The sequence below is a fragment of the Lissotriton vulgaris genome, unplaced genomic scaffold (assembly GCF_964263255.1).
Source record: "Lissotriton vulgaris unplaced genomic scaffold, aLisVul1.2 SCAFFOLD_2193, whole genome shotgun sequence".
NCBI classification, from domain to species: Eukaryota; Metazoa; Chordata; class Amphibia; order Caudata; family Salamandridae; genus Lissotriton; species Lissotriton vulgaris.
The window spans coordinates 81,016-101,747 of NW_028242153.1; the positions used below are offsets into that span (position 1 = coordinate 81,016).

At 46.3% G+C, this 20,732-nt stretch overlaps 1 protein-coding gene across 1 annotated transcript in view; it reads right to left on the minus strand.

The window, feature by feature from the left end:
- Nucleotides 1-5,696: 5,696 nt before the first annotated feature.
- Nucleotides 5,697-20,732, minus strand: part of LOC147669038 (E3 ubiquitin-protein ligase TRIM39-like) — a 231,119-nt gene continuing 216,083 nt past the window's right edge. Inside the window, exon 5 of the mRNA XM_086948268.1 lies at nucleotides 5,697-5,985. Within this exon, the coding sequence (XP_086804394.1) occupies nucleotides 5,772-5,985 (214 nt within the window). The 3' untranslated portion in view covers nucleotides 5,697-5,771. The remainder of the gene's footprint in view (nucleotides 5,986-20,732) is intronic.

Below are 20,732 nucleotides of genomic sequence, written 5' to 3' on the forward strand. Positions count from 1 at the left end.
ATCATACCCCTGTTCTGTACAGCATTTACACAGCCCTAAATACCACCGCTGACAAAATGTCTACCGATCAGCTTCATATATAGATAGCGGTTGTGTTGTATTTATCTATGTCTCTTTTCCCTGGCTGGGATTTCCCTGTGGCTCACATGGGTGTCACTGCCAGAATGCTTGGTGACATCATGGAATGTTGGGGGCTTGGCCTGTGTGTCAACTGGCAGTTGGCGCAGGCAGCCTGAGTGACAGGGAGGTCACTCCTGGTGGGGTTTTCATATTTACATCTTAAGAACTTGACCTGCAACTCAACTTGAATAAAGATAACCTATTTATACTCCTGGCTCAAGGACTTCTATTTACAACATTTTTGGCGACGTTTGGAGAACTTACAACTACAAGAGAGAGCCTACATACAAGAGAACCTACAGCGTGCAGAAAAGCAAACTAATAAGGAATTTACAAAGACAAGAGAAACTGGAACTACTGAAACTTACAGCTTTGAGGAGAAACTGTAATGAAAGGAGCCTTATGAAACTAAGCATCTTACTGAAGGAGAAACGCCTTGCACAAACCCCACCAGTGTCCGTTGTTATCTGGACACCCTGCTGCCCAAGGCGTTTGACCCATTACTTCAGGTATCCATGTAACTTTTGTGATGACTGCGCAGTGTTTGTGACCTTAACCTAGAGGAGTCTACATGGACGTGTGTCCTTTTTGTGGGGAGGCACGCATCTGACATCGGCTGTGGGCAAGTGGAGGCACAACTTTCATGTGCCGGTGGAGAGATCGGTGCCTGAACACTGTTTAGCATCACAGTGAGACGGAGTGAGAGTGTGCAGCCCATAGTGCCACAAGTTAACTCTGTGTTTCTTCGGGATTTGGTGCTGCGGCGAGAGAGCAAGGCAGGGATTACACGTATCCCGGGTTTCAACGTGCTTTCAGAGAGGAAAGTGCCGTTTTGATTGGGGCCTCTGCGGGAGAAGCAAAGATGGTGAATGGAGAGCGGGCAAGGAAGCACAGTTCGTGTTACATTGTGTGGGTCTGCTCACAATTCGTGGTGCCCTGTGTTGCGCTCATTTTATTGGGGTGAGTCAAATTTACATATCTTGAAGTTTGTGGTGAACGGCAAAACTTAAATGGCTGCGCAGTCATTTAAAATGTAAAGGATTACACGCGCTACTCACTGTTTCACAAGCCACAGCCGATCAATCTTCTATGACGTTTGTCTTCGCTGCTGGTACACGTTGTTGTGTGGGAGCGTGTGGAGAGCCACCCGGAGCAGCGTCTACAGCTTACCACCATTTTCTTCTGTTTGTCTACGATCTTCTGGACAGTGAGGACAGTGGAAAATCGTGAAAACCATGGGACGTTCCTTGTGTGCCGCAGGTTATGAAGTCTTCGGCAATTAACTTCCTTTCCCGGCGGGTTAATTGGCATAGTCTACAAATTGTCTTTGGAAATGAACTTGCTGAGCTGCCGTTTTGGCTGGTACAATCTGGATACTCATCTAAATGACTGTGTGGGTAGGACCTCGGGTGAGACTTCGCTCACCGGAGTTAAGTTTGTTTATTTACTGTGTATTTAAAACATGATGTCTTCTGCTATGTGGTGGATTTTGTACATTGGGAGCTCTTCTTTTAATTTCTTTGTGGGGTTAGGAGTGTTTAATGCTCCTAGGTTTTGGGGTGGTGGTGTCTGACCTTTTGCAGTCTTAGACGGCCCCTCGCGGCGGGATGCCTGGCTTTCACCTTGTGGATACCCGCTGGGGCTATCACACAGGGGAATATCAGGACGGGTTCCCTAAGCAAGCGCCGGGACACCCACTGCGGGTAGCTGTGCGCTATATAAGCTCAACTACATTTACATTTAGAGTTGAGGATGTTTCATGCTCAAAGGTTCTGGGGTGTTGATATCTGGTGTAGAGTTGTGCGCCACAGTTAAAATAATGAGATTGTGTGTAGTAATGGAAGCTAAGTGCGCACATTCAGTTACTAGGGTGGTGTGTTTTTTGTGTGTGTTTTTTTTGCAGTGTGGTGTGGAAGCTAAATGCTCCAATATTAGTTCACAGAGTGATGTGTACCCTGTTACATGTGTGGTGATGGAGCAAAGGTACTCCAATTTAGTTCACAGGGTGATGTACCCTGTTACATGTTTGGTTGTGGGCTATGTGTGTCCCAAGTTTTAGTTCACGGGGTGATGTGTACCCTGTTACGGAGTGAAGAGTTCTCCAATTTTAGTTCACAGGGTGATGTGTACCCTGTTACATGTTTGGTTGTGGGCTATGTGTGTCCCAAGTTTTAGTTCACAGGGTGATGTGTACCCTGTTACAGAGCAAAGTGTGCTCCAATTTTAGTTCACAGGGTGGTGTGTACCCTGTTACATGTGTGGTGACGGAGCAGGACATTCTCCAATTTTTAGTTCACGGGGTGGTGTGTACCCTGTTACATATTTGGTGGCGGAGCAGAATGTACTCCGGTTTTAGTTCACACCCTGTTACAGGTGTGGGGACGGACAAGAAACAAAATTAGTCTTCAAGGTGGTTGTGTTGTGTTTCCAAGGGAAGGGGATGGGACTAATTATCTGAGAATCTAATGTTAATATTTTCTTTTGCAATATAAATGCTTTATTTTCAAATGTATGGAGTACATTGATGTTTATGTGTACACTAATGTAGATGTTGCTTAATCTAATTGCTCTTTTGTAATTTCCCTAAAGGAAGGAGATGTGTTATATGTATCCATGTCTCTTTTCCCTGGCTGGGATTTCCCTGTGGCTCACATGGTGTCACTGCCAGAATGCTTGGTGACATCATGGAATGTTGGGGGCTTGGCCTGTGTGTCAACTGGCAGTTGGCACAGGCAGGCTGAGTGACAGGGAGGTCACTCCTGGTGGGGTTTTCATATTTACATATTAAGAACTTGACCTGCAACTCAACTTGAATAAAGATAACCTATTTATACTCCTGGCTCAAGGACTTCTATTTACAACAGGTATACTAAGCTGTAGAAGATAAAATATATAACTCAAATGAATGTATCGCTAATTGTCATGGTAAACTATAAATGCTAATAAACATATGTTTAAAAAAAAAGTATGGACTTGAAGCTCCGCTCACTCTGACCATATTTTATTTATTGGCTTGTCATTGGTCTTTGTAAATGCTACCTTCTGATTCGTTAATAGGTTTGTTAGTCCCTCCTTAGTACCCGCCTTGTCTTCATTTGTAACCTCCCATAAGGACTGGCCCTTTTCCTTCTGTTGGTACACAGAAGATCTCATTTAGTCTGTAAGCACTACTTTCTTTCAAGAGTTTCTCCTACTGCAGGCATGACATGCTTTCCTACAACATTCAGCGGGACATGCGCGCTTTCACTTTCCAAGCAGCCAGGGACATGCTTTTATTTATTTATTTTTTTTAATTACTATGGCACCCGCTTCACTTACATCGTTACGGACAGCTTGTTTATTATTTATTCTTGTTCTCTTATGACAGTGCATCTGCTTCCACTATTGGCACCATGGATCCACAAATTCCGCACGCAGTCCCTTTACAGAATCTGCACTGTTCCTCAGCCTGAAAATGGAGCATTTCCTTCCTGATCTCCATTCCCTGCTTTCATAGGAGGGAGCCCCACAGCCAGCAGCAGTCACCTGCCCCTTCTCCCAGCTCAGCCTCCAGAGAGATCAAGCCCGAGAGGCACTCTCCCTCCCCATGCTCCGGCACACACTGTAGGGACAGAGAGGGGGAGCTGGAAAAACAGCTGCAGCCCTTTTCTGGCTCCAAAGACCGCTTATCTGCACTCTCACCACAAATCCCCCTTTCCTGGTTTCTGCCTGGACAGGCTGGACCTGGGCGGCTTCACCCAGCCTCCACTAAGCTCATAACAAGCATTTGCAATGCAATAGTTCTGGAATTTGCGAGAGTTTAAACTAATTACATTGTAAAGGACAATGCCTTTTATTTATGTTTTAAAAACCAACACATAAATAAAAGGCATTGTCATTTAACAATGCCAATAGCTCAAAATTCCGCAAATGCAAAATGTATTGCATTGCAAATGCTTGTTTAATATTTATAAATCATCCCTAACATAGGCTAACAAGCCCTAGGGCAGGGTGCATGGTATTTTAAAAGTAGGACATACAAGTTTACATTTTATATTTTCTGGCAGTGAAAAACTCCTAAATTGGTTTTTTCAATACTCTAAGGCTCTCTCTCCCATAGACAAACACTGTTTTGCCTTATTACACTAAATAAGTGTTAACTTCGGTTTGGGAACAGATAGAAAAGTTATAATCACTCAAATGAATAGAAATTTTAAATCCTCTTTAAAGGTAAGGTTGGATTGTAAGATAAAATTTTGAAAATTCTACTTTTAGAAAGTTGCCCAAACCAACTGTGCCTTTCTAACAATTTCCTGGGTCACAGGTCGGTAAATAGCTCTCGTGTTGTGGGTTGTGAATTGCTTCCAGAGATTGAGACAAAAGAGACCTGTGTGTGAGGGGAGAGGGTCTTCCTGACAGGTTGGCTACTGCAGGGCTGTACCCTGCCCTGATAACGCATCAAAGGAACCCATCTGCAGCACACATACAAAAGTATGACGCCTGGCCTGGCCTTTGTCTCCCTAGAGAGTGTGGACCCAGGACCAGGGGAAGAACTGACAAGAACCAGTTTTGGGGTAGCTCAGGGAATTCTTCCGCACAATGGCTTGCACCAAGGATAAAAGTGGCACCTTCAGAACGTTTCATCCAAACACTCCTGGAACTTTGTGGGATTCAGAAGAAGGACTGCCCTGCTGTCTGAAGAAAAATAGATTAGAATTGCTTGCCTTGAACCCTGACACCCCAGAAATGACTCAAAGAGTCAGTTGGCTGGCCACCTGTTTGAGCTATAGGGAAACAACAAGCTTCCAGAAGACTGCCCTGCTTTCCAGCTGACCAAACCCAACTGTACCTGACCTGCTCCCCTCCACTGACCTCTGTGGGAGTGAGCCATCAACCCTATCCCATCGCCCAAGTTCTGTATTCATCTGTGCGTGACTGAAGGTCTTACCAGATCTGATACAGCGCAGAACATTTTAGGACCTCGCATGACATGACCTCACAGCTTCTGATTGGCAGTTTCTACGGAACCGACGCAGCCGACCAACGCAGAACCTCACATTGCAGCCCCATGCAGCCCTGGACCCGTAGCCTCACTAGGACTGATGCAGCGCAGAATGACGCAGAACCTCACAGAGCCGCACCATGGACAAAAAGATACAAGTCTCAGCACACCGACCTGGGTCCAGTACCCGGTCCGTGTCTATCTTTGTCCCAAGTCAGCGCAACCAGATCACCGCAATTGGCTCCTTGTGCTTTTTGGTGCCAATTTCACCTAAAACTTTGCAAAAAAAATTCATACCTCTGGTTCAGCTGATTGGATCTGTGTTGTTCCAGTATTATTGTATTAATTAATATTTACTCTACTTGTGTAAATTGGGTTGTAAATTTCTTGTGTGGTGTTTTCACTTTTATCTGTTTGAGTGCTGCATAACTACTTTACACGTTGCCTTTAAGTTAAGCCTGACTGCTTTATGTCAAGTTACCAGAAAGTTAAGCCCAGGTTTATTTAGTGACTTTTGTGGTTCGCCCTGACAAATATTTTGTCTATTATTTGTTTGGGGTTTCCACCCCTCTCTTATATAATAACCCCCTTTCTTACAGAGCTATATTTTATTACTGCATTAATTGTATAATCTCCTTTGATCCATTGAAGCTCTTTCATATGTTGGTATTTATGTCTTAGAAACAACACATCTGCCGACTGAATACATTGGTGGTCTCATAAATGAAGACGGTTTACAGGACATCCTTTTTATCCTGGTCTGTGGTTTCTCACCCAGTGTTTGACATATTTTCTGCAGATCCACTTCCTTTGCCTGGTCTGTCTCCTCTTTGATCTTCTTAATGGTACTGTGAGTCGCAGGCTGAGCGTTCATATTGTCACACCTTGAAAAGAGAGAAGTGTGGATGCTGTTAAATGCTCATCTGTTCAGAAGGTAAGAGTAATGGTACTTGTGTAATACTGTATTGTGTCTCATAAATGAAAGGAAATTCAACTTTATAAATAGGTAGGGAGTATGCAGGCAGCATTCACCACAGGAAAAACAAGCATTTGCAAAGCAATAGATCTCGCATTTGCAAGAGTTTAAGCTATTGGCATTGTAAATGGGAATGCCTTGTATTTATGTTTAAAAATCAACGCTGAAATAAAGGCATTGTCATTTACAATGCTAATAGCGCAAACGTTCGCAAATGCTATTACTATTGCATTGCAAATGCTCGTTTTAACTTCTGTCCCCACCCGGGGACCCAAATTAACAGGCGGATGGATTTCTTTGACACTTGGAAGAACGCCTAGTCTTCCTTTGAACCAAATCAAATGCTCTGTAGAAACCAATGCAACTGCTCAGACGTTTTAGTTTAGGTGTAATCGCTGCAAAAGATTAAAAGACATTCCAATGAAAGGCACTGGCATTACTTACTTCGCTGTGGCCAGTGCTTGAAATGGGAAAATCGAAGTGCAGGCACCAAGTACTAGAGCCCCTGCTTGTTTGTGAGAAGTGCCGGTGCTCTGCAATTGAAAGTATTACTTCACTCTTGAGAAGTGCAGGTAGTCTCCCTCTCAAAATAAAAAAGTGCTTTTGATCAGTACCGGCCCATTTAAAGCACTGACTGTAGCCTGGTGGAGGAGAGAGGGATGCAGTGTTCAATCTATAGCAATCAACAGATGAGTTTTGCCACTGCCAGGTACCTGTAGGTTTTGAGAAGGCTCAGTGGACATAGATGGTGTACGGGGCGATGTACGGTTACCGTAAATATGGATATTTCCACTATTATTTCACTGCAAAACTGGAGAAACTTGGAATACTGTGTTCACACTCACACCCACCCACGTCCTCGTTGAACTCAGTCCAGGAAATCTTGTCAGATATTGAAAGCTAGGTCTGGCCTTATAAGCCAATGTTATTTTTTGTGGAATTTGGAATGAGTGTATTTTGTGTAAAAGAATGGCATGCGGTGGAGGTTCCTTAATGTTTTTTTGCTTCCTATCTGAGGAGGTTTGAGCCAGCGCTATGTTTGAGTCGAATCACTGACAATATCGAGGAGCTAAATATCGACCTACAAAAATATCGGTGACAAAATATCGACAACCTGAATATCGAATTCCTATCTACAAACAGGCAAGTGCAAAAATAACAAATCCAAAATATCGTTGTAAATAATATAGTTTGTAAAAATATCGAATTTTTTAAATGTCTTAAAAGTAATGTAAAATTTGTGAAATAATAAACGTGATTAAGTAAAACATACTTAAAAATACTTAAATAACCTTAAAATTAATAATTAATGTAATAAAAAAAATAAACATGCATGTTTATTTTTTAATACATATATATATTAACTTAATAATATTAAAAAATATTAAATATTTTTAGCGTAGGATAACGGGAGGGTAACTTTACTATTCCCAATCCAGTGAGGCCAACAGTAGGGGAAGTGTTGGATAGCGGGAGGGTAAAAATTACTATTCACACTCCAGTGAGTGCAACAGTAGGGAAAGTGTTGTATAGTGTAGGGGTAAAATTTACTATTCCCACTCCAGTGAGTGCAACAGTAGGGAAAGTGTTGGATAGTGTAGGAATAAAAATAACTATTCCCACTCGAGAAAGTGCAACAGTAGGTAAAGTAATTATTTAATATTTAAATAAAAATAAATGAATTATGAATACCAATTAAAATGTATTAAAATTAATTACCAATTACAAAATATTTAATCATTAATTAATTATAAATACCAATAAATATTATTTGTTAAACATTAATAACATTAATAATTAACACATTAATTTTCAATACCAGAAATTAATACGTAATAAAAAAATACCAACTAATAATTAATTAATACATTACAATAAAATTACTTCCCACCCTATTCCCCTATAAAACCACAACCCACTCCAAATAATAAAATAAAATTATTATAATTATCAATTAATAAAAGTGAATTACCAATTAATAAAAATGAATTACCAATTAATAATTAACCTTGCATTAATCAATACCAATAAAAAAAATTACTTAATTACAATTAAATTACTTCCCACCCTATTCCCCTATAAACCCACAACCCGCCACATAACTAAAACGTAAAATGTAGTTAAGAATAATTAATAATTCCTAAAAATTAATATTTCGTTTACTATTATTAAATTACTTCCCACCCTATTCCCCTACAAACACACAAGGGAATAACATGAAAATTCATTACTTAAAAAAATTCAAACATACATTACAAAAATATTACATACTTTTAACACATATACTAACACTTAAAACACTATAAAAAAAAAGATATTTTTAACAACTATGGGCCAGAAGTAGGTAAATTCAATTTACCAAGTCCTTAATAGCGATTTTTACCGAATCGCTATTAAGGACATCTTTTTCTCCTGAGGCGAAAAGCCGGGAGTAGGCGAATCTCTGCACTTATTTTAAAAGTACTGTTTTACCTTTCACTTGCTGCACCACCTGCTCCCCTTGGGGCCACACTATCCTGTCTTCAGCGGACCGAGCGCTGTCACGGGACTCTGGGGAAAGGAAAACACCCCGCGCAACCCCGTGGCCGGCGAGATCGCTGGCCACGCCCCTTTTTAGGCCACACCCTCCCTTTGCCGTCTTCCCACACCCATAAAAATGTGCCATTTCAGGAAGCGCAGCGGACGAGCGCAGCGGGCGCGCCGAAGGCGCGCCCAAGGCAAGCCCGTCTGCGCCCGTCCGCACCAGACCGGGCCCAGGGGCCAGCCAGGCTGGCCATATCATCACATATTCAGCCACTTCCCTGCGGGACTTACAGTCTCCCAACCTCACACCCTCCCCTTCCACCATCAGACGCATCCTCACGGCCGACATTGCCCATCCAGATCGGCATTCCACCAATGTGGGCACACCTCCTAGTCAGTCTACTCAGAGCAACACCACCATCAGAGTCCTCTACATAAATACCCGATCCTTAGTAAAACATCACGCCGACATCTTCATCCTTCTTTCTAATGAAAAACGCGACGTCCTCCTGCTGACTGAAACTTGGTTGACGGCGGACTCACCCCCCTGACATTCTGGCAGCCCTACCCCTGGACTACTACATCCTCCGCGCTGACCGACCGGGAAACCGCCCGGGGGGTGGGGTAGCGGCCATAATTTCCAAACATCTGAACTCCACTTCCACCTCATCCATCTCCCTCCTGGGAGTCGACAATCTCATCTTCAGCTTAAACATGGATAGCTGGGCCCTAACTTTCCTTCTTCTCTACCGCCCCCCTCAACCGATGCCAACTTTCGCGGCCACTTTGTCTGATCAGTTGATCAATCTCCTCACCTCCCATCCCAGTTTCGCACTATTTGGCGATTTAAATTACTGGTTCAATGACATCAATGCCGGGCCCCATGCCTCAGAGGCCTTTGAGGCCCTCACTAGTCTCAATCTGTCCCAACAAATTACTCTGCCCACACACATCAAGGGCCATATTCTAGACCAAATATGAACCCAAAACCTCACTCTATCCCCCCCCTCCGTTTCACCCTGTACTTGGTCAGACCACCATTTAATAGACACCACTCTCACGATCAGTGGCAAACCCCCCATCCCGCTGATGGCCGAAGGTCTGTCTCGCAAATGGAACGCTTATGATGCTGAAGTATTTCTCGCGAACCTATCAGACACCCGCCCTGCCCCTATCCCATCCACTAACGTGGACATACTAGAAAATGACATCTCCCTCTGGCTGCAGTCAGCCAGTGACAAATTCGCCCCCCTTACCAAATTTCCCCCGACCAGACATCAAAACTCCCACAGATGGTTTTCGGATGACCTCAAAAAACTGAAATTGAAGGTACGTCAATCAGAAAGGGCATGGAGACGTAACTACTCCGAAACAGCTAGATTACAATATATCTCAGCTCGCAGAGACTATAAAATTGCCATAGTTTCTGCCAAATCTACTCACTTCTCGGACAGAATCTCTTCCTCGGACAACAAATCCAAAGACATTTTTAAAATTATGAATGAACTGACATCTGACGACAGAACCCTCCCAGGCCAGACTCCCACCCAAGAAACCTGCGACGCCCTCAACCTTTTTTTAGTCAAAAAAATCAACAAAATTAAGGCATCGATCTCCACCACTCATCAGATCGCCCCCCTGGAATCTTCTTTCAACAACCCTTCTGTTTTCACCGAATTCCCCCCCATCAATCCGATCTCCCTAGTACAGCTCACATCCCGGTTAAAATCAGGTTCCCCAAACGATGGCTGCCCACCCTCAGTCCTGCGTACAGTATGTCACTCCTTACCTGAATGCATACTACCTCTCTTGAACAGCTCACTCAGCACAGGAACTGTCCCGAGATCCTTCAAAGAAGCCATCCTTGTCCCACTATTAAAAAAACCAGGCGCGGACCCAGCGGAACTCTCCAATTATCGCCCCATATCGCTTCTGCCTTACTTCTCTAAACTCCTCGAAGCACATGTCACCAGTTGCCTCTCCAATTTCATTGAGTCTTCTGGTTATCTGGAGCCTAATCAGGCCGGCTTCAGGCCGTCATTCTCTACTGAAGCCGTCATCCTAGCTGTCCTCGACACACTAAGGAGAAATGCCGACTCAGGAACCCCCCAGGCTCTCGTTCTCCTGGACCTCTCGGCCGCGTTCGACACGGTTGACCATAATATCTTGCTCAACCGTGTCGAACAGGCTGGCATCCAGGGCTCCGCCCTCAACTGGATCTGCTCTTTTCTATCTGACAGATCCCAAGCCGTCCGCCTGGGCCCCTACACAGCTCCCAAGACCCCCACAACCTGCGGAGTCCCCCAGGGATCCTCCTTGTCTCCCCTCCTGTTTAATCTGTACCTCCGGCCCCTACTCCATTCACTCCGTAACTGGGACATTAGAGTTTTTAACTATGCCGACGATTTGCAGATTATTTTTCCACTCAATTCTCCCAATGCAATAGACAATTTTCACTCTGCTATGCTTCATATCCAAGATTGGATGAACTCCAACCAGTTGAAGCTAAACCCCGGGAAAACCGAGCTCCTCCTCCCGGGCTCCAGCTTTTCTTCCTGGGGAACCCAGTTCTGGCCTTCCGAACTGGGCCCCTCACCGATCCCTTCCACCTCTGTAAAAAGCCTCGGCGTAATTATTGACGCCGAACTCTCCCTCCGACCTCATATCGGCTCTGTGATCTCATCCTGCTCCTTCCAGCTCAGGAAAATCCGGAAGGTCAGCCATCTGCTTCCCACACCTGCCCTGACCCAGGTTATCATCTCTCTTGTGCTCTCCCGTTTGGACTTTTCCAACTCTATCTATCACGGACTTCCAAAAACTCTCCTCCACCGCCTTCAGGTGGTACAAAATCAGGCGGCCCGGATCATCTTTAAATCTCCCAAATGGCAATCTGCCAAACCAATGATACACAAACTTGACTGGTTACCAATTGAACAAAGGGTGGCCTTTAAGTTGGGCTGTCTCACGTACAAAGCCCTCAACTGCCCCAGCCCTGTCTTTTTGAGTTATCTTATCATTCCTTACTGTCCAAACCGCAACCTCCGTTCCACCTATCAAAAATCACTTATCACACCCAAAACCAGAACTAACAAATTCGGTGGACGAAGATTTGCCTTTTTAGCTCCGAAACTCTGAAACTCCCTTCCTCTGAACATCAAATCAAGCAGCTCCCTCCTTCATTTTAGGAAGTTGCTTAAAACTTTTCTTTTTCCCTCACCCTGCTAACCCTGCACTTTACCTCAGTCCCGGAATTCGATGTCCCATAGCGCCAGGAAACCCATGGTGTCAGCGCGCTCTACAAATTTCATTTAATAATAATAATAAAAGGACTCGCTAAATTGAATGTAGGTAGGAATCGCAAAAATATTTGCGCTTTCTTAATATTCCTTAATTGCAAATTGCGAATTGAGATTCGCAATCAAGGAATACCATCCCATTCATTCATATGGGCCAAGAGGCCCATAGCAATGGATAGTATTTGCGCCCGCAATTTGCGAGTAACCAAGAGGCTCCAGCAAATTCCGGGCGCAATTTCAAGGTTGCAAGGGTACCAAAAGGACACTCTGTTGCACCCCTGAAATGTGCATGTGTGCACATGTGGCGCACATACATGCCCTAAGGGCATGAATGTGTGCCACATGGCACTTTTAGAAAAGCAGAAAGGTGCTTTTTCAAAGGAAATCGCTAATTACCACCAACTTGAAGTTGGTGGTAATAAGCGATTCCTTAAGGCTAAAGTGCACTTTCTTTTTTGCTACTTACATTGCATTTAAGCAATCGCAATTTGCGATTCTTTAAATGCAATGGCAAAATAAGGAATCGCAATATTTGTCATTCCTTATTTTGCGAGTAGGTTTAATCTTACCTACATTTCTCAAAGCCAATTTGCGATCGCAAAGGCTGAAATTCTTCAAATTTCAGCATTTGCGGTCACTTTTTGGCTTCCTACATCTGGCCCTATATTCTGACTGTCGATATTACTATCTTCGATATTGTGAAAATCGATATTTCTTACCTAAATTTCGATATTCTGCACCACTATATTTTTTCAATTTGATATTCTGCCCATTCTATGTTAAAAACTCGAAATTCTGTCCAGTCGATATTTTTTTCCGATATTATTTCTAGTTACCGTTTGAGTCTGGGGTGAGTCGGTTCAAGCTTTTGCTATTTTGCACTTGTGAACACTAAGCGCTCCTGAGGCGGAAGCCGGGAGTTAGGCATTCTACTCTGTTTTTATTCTTTTAAGGAAAATACTATTGCATTTTAACCGAAAATTGTGTTAGCTCCGAAATTTACTTGTGTAATTGTTTCCCGCTTTCCCGCTGTCTGTCACAGCAGGGCGCTTTCTCCCACCTCATTTGTACATACCGGGGGCCGATTTTAGGGCCTTTTCGGTAGAATTACTGTCTTGCAAAGGGCGACGACTTTGGCCGCCATTGCAATAGAAATAACGCGGTCAGCGCTCTAGCGGTCGGGCGAATTACAGCCCGGGCGTATAAGAGCAGCAGGCTGTCAGTAACTCTTCTTGCTATTTTGCACTTGTGAACACTAAGCGCTCCTGAGGCGGAAGCCGGGAGTTAGGCATTCTACTCTGTTTTTATTCTTTTAAGGAAAATACTATTGCATTTTAACCGAAAATTGTGTTAGCTCCGAAATTTACTTGTGTAATTGTTTCCCGCTTTCCCGCTGTCTGTCACAGCAGGGCGCTTCCTCCCACCTCATTTGTACATACCGGGGGCCGATTTTAGGGCCTTTTCGGTAGAATTACTGTCTTGCAAAGGGCGACGACTTTGGCCGCCATTGCAACAGAAATAACGCGGTCAGCGCTCTAGCGGTCGGGCGAATTACAGCCCGGGCGTTACTTATGAAGTCTGTCTTCCGTCCGCGCAGCGGGCGGGCGCAGCGGGCGCGCCAGAGGCAAGCCCGTCTGGGCCCGTCCGGGCCAGACCGGGCCTAGGGCCAGCCACTATGCCCGTGCTCCCCCCTGGACCCACAAGGTTCTCTAAGGAGGAACTACTGTCACTTCGACTCACGGGCAACCCTGGATGCCCGCACTGGGTTGGTTCTAGCCGTCCTTTCTGCCGATGCCCTGCCTGTCCGGCCCCCTGCATTGGGGAGTCGGTTGGTAAGAAGGTGGGCAGAACCTTGCAGATGGCTCTCTTGAACTGCAGATCGCTGCCGAAGCATGCGATCGAGATCCACTTGCTGTTAGAAGATAGCAAGTTCGACCTGCTCTTCTTGACGGAGACATGGTTATCCCCTCACTCAGACTTCGATATTGTCTCGGCGCTCCCCAGTGGTTTCAATATCCAATGTTTGAACAGAGATAAAGGTATGGGGGGGGGACTCGCCATAATTCATCGGGAGTCTCTGACCTGCAGATTGAAGGAGGGTGGAATTTTAGACGCAGAAAGTGCTAGCTTTAACATTCAGCTCTCACCCACCCACTCCCTGTCAGGTCTTCTCATCTACAGACCCCCGGGGAGTCTAAAACACTTCCCTGACTCCCTCTTAGAAATCTCCTTATCAGCTGCCTCTCAGGCCCCGAATTTTTTGATCCTGGGCGACTTGAATATACACTTCGACGACCCCAAGGACAACTCTGGGGCTGAACTGATCCCCAACCTTAGCTCCTTTGACCAGGAACTGGCAAATAAGGAAGCCACCCACAATAAAGGTCATTTGTTGGACCCGATCTTTTCCAACATCCCCCAGCTCGCAGCCAAACCCCCCCTGCCCCTATTATGGTCAGACCACTTCCTAGTTCCTTTTTCATGGGAATTTTACCATGGAGGAACCAAGGTCCCCTGTTCCCGTACGCTTCAAAGGCCATGGCCAAGGCTGTCAGTAGAGAATCTGTCAACTGCTCTCGAACAATCTGCACCCCCTACAGAATCTGATGTTCTACAGGCAGATACAAATTTTCGAGACTGGCTCACTAAATCCCTGGATTCGGTTCTGCCTCTTAAGCTCTGCACTAAAAAGAGCAATACTTTCAAATCCCCCTGGTTCTCGCCTGAACTAAGAGAACTCAGGAAAGAGTGCAAAAGAGCAGAGCGCGCTTGGCGCAAAGACTGGGCACCTATTCACAAAACTGCATATAAAGCAGCCCTAAAACTTTACAAACTAGGACGGCAAAAATCCAAAGCTGCCTTTTTTGAAGAAAAAATTTGTCTCTCTTCTAATTCTTCCAGAGAAACATTCAAAATTGTGAACATGCTTCTTAAAGTCCCAGCTCCCTCCCTGGTCCAGAATGACCCAGTACTGAGATGCAATCAGTTACCAAAATTCGGAAAATTCTAGATAGCCTTCCTCAATCCTCTACCACTGAACTCATTGAGACCCCCTCTCCTGACCCTACTTGTCCTCAACTTGAGGCTTTCAGTCTTATATCCAAAGAAGACTTTTGTAATATCTTTTCCACTATTAAAAGCGGCTCTCCCTCAGACCCAGTCCCGATGCACATTCTAAAGCAAACTTTAAACATCATTGCCCCTGTAGCCACTGAGCTACTTAACTCGTCACTATCCTCGGGCATAGTGCCCCCGAGCTGGAAACAGGCCAGAGTCAAAACGCTTTTAAAGAAACCAGGACTAGACATCTCCGATCTGGCCAACTTTCGCCCGATCTCGCTCCTACCTGGACTGAGCAAAGTGGCCGAAAAAGTGGTGAATAAGCAGATCTCAGAGTACCTAGAGGTTAACCATCTCCTCAGTGACTCCCAGACTGGTTTTCGCCCGGGTCAGGGCACAGACACCGCCCTTTTGGCGGTGACTGAAGAGGTAAGATGCATCTTGGATTCAGGGGGATCAGTAGCTCTGATCCTCCTGGATCTGAGTGCTGCATTCGATACTGTGGATCATGCAGTCCTGGCCCAACGCCTGGCCCTGCTGGGCATTACAGGATCAGCCCTCAAATGGTTGCAGTCCTACCTGGAGGAGAGATCCTTCAGGATCTGGGAAAATGGGTCCATGTCAGAGGCCTTCCCTCTTCAGTGTGGGGTGCCGCAGGGCTCCTCCCTCAGCCCCACACTGTTTAATGTCTACATGGCCCCGTTGGAGAAGGTGATAGCCCCATTTGGGGTCAAATCCATAAGCTATGCTGACGACACCCAGCTTGTCGTCTCGTTGTCGCAACATGAGGGCAACCCGGTCGATCTCCCAGACTGTCTTACAGCCATTTCCTCCTGGATGTCCAGTTCGAAACTTAAACTAAATGGATCTAAGACGGAGATCATGCTCTTAGGCAATCAATTCACCTCTCTGCCCCCTGAGATGTGGCCTGCCTGTATGGGAGATCTTCCACCCCCCAAGCAGCAAATTAAAAGCCTAGGGATTTGGTTCGAACCCCAACTGACCTTCAAGACCCATGCGCAGAAAGTGGTTGGAGGCTGCTTCGGCCTGCTTCGGGCAGCCCGGAAGGTCCTCCCTCTCCTTCCGTTTCAATCTAGAAAGCTGCTAATCCAGGGTTTGATTCTGTCCAAACTGGATTATGGTAACTCCCTTTTCCTCGCAGCCCCTCATGCCACTATCAATACTCTTCAGCGAGCTCAGAATGCCGCAGCCAGGCTGCTGATGGGCGCGCCGAGACGGGCCTCAGCCAAACCATTGCTGAAAGCCCTGCACTGGCTCCCCATCCAAGAGCGGATCTCTTTTAAGTCTCTCTGCATCGCACATAAGACTTTGCAGGGTAAAGGCCCTCCGGCCTTGAGAGGACTGATCCGACCTTACAAGTCGACCAGGGCCCTTCGCTCGGATGGAGAAAATCTGGCCATTGTCCCACGAGTGAGGAAAGCACGAACAGGAGGCCGACGGTTCTCACTGAATGTGTCAGACAAATGGAATGCCCTCCCTAGAGAACTTCGAATGGAACCGGATCACCTGAAATTCAGAAGAGCACTTAAAACCTTTTTGTTCCCTACCATCCCCTAACCTTGCTTCTCGCTTGAGTTCACCAGGTTCAGATTAGGATTAGCGCTGGGACGCTCCAGGGCAGCCATGCGCTCTACAAGTCCAAATCAAATCAAATCAAATCAAATCAAATCAAATCAAGCTCCTGTTGATTCCTATTGTCCCCTGAGCCTCTGTTTTTGTTTGTGAGTAGGAAAATGGTGTACCATAATGCCGAGGCGGTAGTTTGTATAGAGCTGATGTCTGCTTGCCAAGACCAGTGTGCCTTGTGAGGAAAAGGGGAGAATTGAAGGTAGTGAGGTCCAGTGGGAGTCCTATTGAGGGGACTTCCAGAGGGAGGTATGAGGAGATGGCTGTGCACCGATTGGGTTGTTGCCCTGTGCAGGAGTGAATCGACAACCCCCACATGCCAGGAGAGCACTGTTGTGGACTGAGCTGTGCATCGAGTGACATGTGGGAAGTGTACAAGCTTGTACTGCCTCAATGCAGTGACCCTTTATATTAGAGGGGTCCATCGTAGAAGCAAGTGTGGTGATCCCGTATATCAGGAGGAGCAACTGTGGTGTAGATGATGGCACAGAAGAGGTTGATGCCCTATCAGCAAGTACTGCGGCAACCCTGTATGGACTGCCGGTACTGAGATTTGCCAAATTCAGGCCGTCACTCAGGAAAACTGGAGCTGCAACCTGAAGGGGGATGGGAGAACACTGCTTCGAGGTGAAGCAGTGTGCTCCCATCCCCTTTCATTTTAAAAAGGCTCCTTTGAGTCATTGAGCTGACAAGCTTTTGGAGATGCACCTGTGCACCAGAGAGGCTCTGAGACTTGAGAGGATTGTGGCAGCTTTCTCAGCAATCCCTGAAGAAATTAGTTTTTATCCCTACTGATGACGGATATAAATCAGAAACACATGTGTCGAGAGATTCACAGCACTAACCTGCACAAACTTTGGTGAAACATTTCAGCAAAAATTCAAGAAGCATTTAACGTTAACTGCATTTACCATAAAGCTAAGGGGTGAACTATGCTGGGAGGTGAAGCAGTGTGCTACCATCCCCTTTCATTTTGAAGCTGCAACCTGTAGGTGGAAATTAAGCACCGAGGACCTGCCCCTTGACTGACTCGGTGGACTCTGAAGGATTCCGAGAAAACTTCAGTCCGTTGCTTGTATCCGGTTTGGAGCAGAAAGCTCAACTCCCTCCCCCTTGAGAGTAAATACTTTACTTAATGCACCAAAGAAAGCCAGGAAAATCTCTGATCACTGTTGAAGCCGTCACCACACTTGGGAGAGAGCCTGCACCTGCTGCCACGTGTACCATGAGCAGCCCAAATCCATTCAGCAGGATCAGACCATTGCAAGTGCCCGTTGTCAGGCACTTGCAATGGTCTGAAACACTGAAACACTGAACATTTCCATGCTGCTGGAGCAGGTGAGACTTGATTTGGGCCTGTCAGGCCCTGTGGGACTCGCTGCTGAAGGTGCTGCAGCACCATAGCTACTTTTGACTATTTCCTAAGAGTCAAAGGGGACTCTTGAGTAAGGCGGACTAGTAAGCATTCCCTCAACACAGCAACCAGTGAATGGGGAATAACCCTGACCACAATGCAAGGAATTGGGAGGGACAGGGATTTGCCAGATGAACACTAGAGCCCCGAGTTCAAAGGGATTGTGTTGTTGCTTACGAATGTTGTACACGTAGAGTTAAAAATAAAAAACTTATTTTTCATATAAAAACTGGACATTGGTTTAATGACATCATTGAGTGAACTTTGACTTCTGTGTAGTGTTCACTAACCTGTATCTCCTCTACCCCCCCTACCAACCCCAGAAGGAGTGTTTGACTTCTCGTCCAGAGCTACCACTGAGTCAAATGCAGAGGTGTACTTAGCTCAGGATCCATAGTATGTCCAGCTCCAAGATATCAGGATTAAAAGACCTCAACCTCCACGTTTGGGACAGTCCTTTACTCACTTGTACTACTGACAGCCATGGACAGAGTCAGTGTTACATACACTGTATGATCGTCAGATTATAGCAGAGCTTTCCAAACGGTGAGTCCAGACACAGTACTGTGTCGCCTGCAAATGGTGGATGTGTTGCGGGATGACACCGGTATTAACGGGCACTTACCACATAACTGCTGCTAATTAAGAGGCATTCCTTTGAAAGCTTTGTTCTCACTATGCCTCATCTATTGCATAACGTCTCTGGGTACTCATAGTATGGCCCGCGAGCCGCCAGCGGCCCAACAAATTGTACCTGTGTTTTTTGTTAACATTTTTAGAGTGTCAGCAAGCAGCAGTAGCGCGGACTCCAGGACACTCTGCTCTATGGGTGCCGGGCGATTCACAACAAAGCCTCATAAACAAGTAAATGGTCTTTTAAAGGCCTGCGAAATACTCAGTGTGGCTGCATGTGTGCCCGGGAAGCTGGGGTGACAGAAAGAGGGAGACAGAGGGAGGGAGACAGAGACAGAGGGAGGGAGACAGAGACAGAGGGAGGGAGACAGAGACTGAGGAAGGGAGACAGAGACAGAGGGAGGGAGGGAGACAGAGACAGAGGGAGGGAGACAGTGAGAGGGGAGACAGTGAGAGGGGGAGACAGTGAGAGGGGGAGACAGTGAGAGGGGGAGACAGAGAGAGGGGGAGACAGAGAGAGGGGGAGACAGAGAGAGGGGGAGACAGAGAGAGGGGGAGACAGAGAGGGAGACAGAGAGTGGACAGACAGAGGAGATAGACAAAGGGAAGGAGACAGAGGGAGGGAGACAGAGGGAGGGAGACAGAGGGAGGTAGACAAAGAGAGAGGGGAAACCAAGTCAAGTCAAGTCAAGAATTTATATAGCGCACTACATACCCAGAGGGTCTCAAGGCGCTTAGGGAGGGGAGGAGGATTACTTGTCAAATATCCACGTTTTAAGTTGCTTTCTGAATGCTAGGTGGTTCTGGGTAAGGCGAAGGTAGGTGGGGAGTGAGTTCCATGTTTTAGCTGCCAGGTATGAGAAGGATCTACCTCCCATGGTGGTCTTATTGATGCGAGGTACAGTGGCGAGGGCTTGGCTGGAAGAACGTAGTTGGCGGGAGGGGGTGTAGAAGGACAGTCGTGAGTTGAGGCATTCTGGTCCGATGTCGTAGAGTGATTTGTGTGCGTGGGTTAGAAGTCGGAAAGTGATTCTCTTATTGACGGGTAGCCAGTGGAGGTTTTTCAGGTGACCAGAGATGTGTTCGTTACGCGGGATGTCTAATATGATCCTGGCTGAGGCGTTTTGGATTCGTTGGAGTTTTTTCTGGAGTTTAGCGGTAGTACCTGCGTAGAGGGTGTTTCCGTAGTCCAGTCGGCTCGTGACCAGAGCATGGGTGACTGTTTTTCTGGTTTCGGTGGGGATCCGGCGGAATGTTTTTTTGAGCATGCGAAGAATGTTGAAACAGGATGAGGAGACGGCGCTGACTTGTCTGTTCATTGAAAGTGAAGAATCCAGGATAACGCCTAGGTTCCGTGCGTGGTCTGTCTGGATGGGTGCTTTTCCAAGGGCTTCCGGCCACCAAGAGTCATCCCAAGCAGAGGGGGATGTACCTAAGATGAGGACTTCTGTTTTATCTGAGTTCAGTTTCAGACGGCTGTGTTTCATCCATTCGGCAACTTCTTTCATTCCTTCGTGTAGGTTAGTTTTGGCGGTGTTGGGGTCATTGGTGAGAGAAAGGATCAGTTGAGTGTCATCCGCGTAAGAGATGATGTTGAGGTTGTGTTGGCGGGCGATGGCCGCGAGGGGGCTCATGTATACGTTGAAGAGGGTGGGACTGAGAGAGGATCCTTGTGGTACGCCACAGATGACTTCGGTAGCCTCGGACTTGAATGGAGGAAGGCGGACTCTCTAGGTTCTTCCGGTTAGGAACGAGGTGATCCATTCAAGTGCTTTTCCTTGTATTCCGATGTGTTTGAGGCGTTGTAAAAGGGTGCTGTGGCAGACTGTGTCGAAGGCTGCAGAGAGGTCGAGGAGGATGAGGGCGACTGTGTCTCCATTGTCCAGTAGAGTTCGAATGTCGTCTGTTGCTGCGATGAGGGCGGTCTCAGTGCTGTGTTTTGCTCGGAAGCCAGACTGTGAGGAGTTGAGCGATTTGTTGGCTTCGAGGAAGGCGGCGAGCTGGTTGTTGACAGCTTTCTCGATGACTTTGGCCGGGAAAGGAAGGAGCGAGATGGGGCGGTAGTTTTTGAGTTCGGTGGGG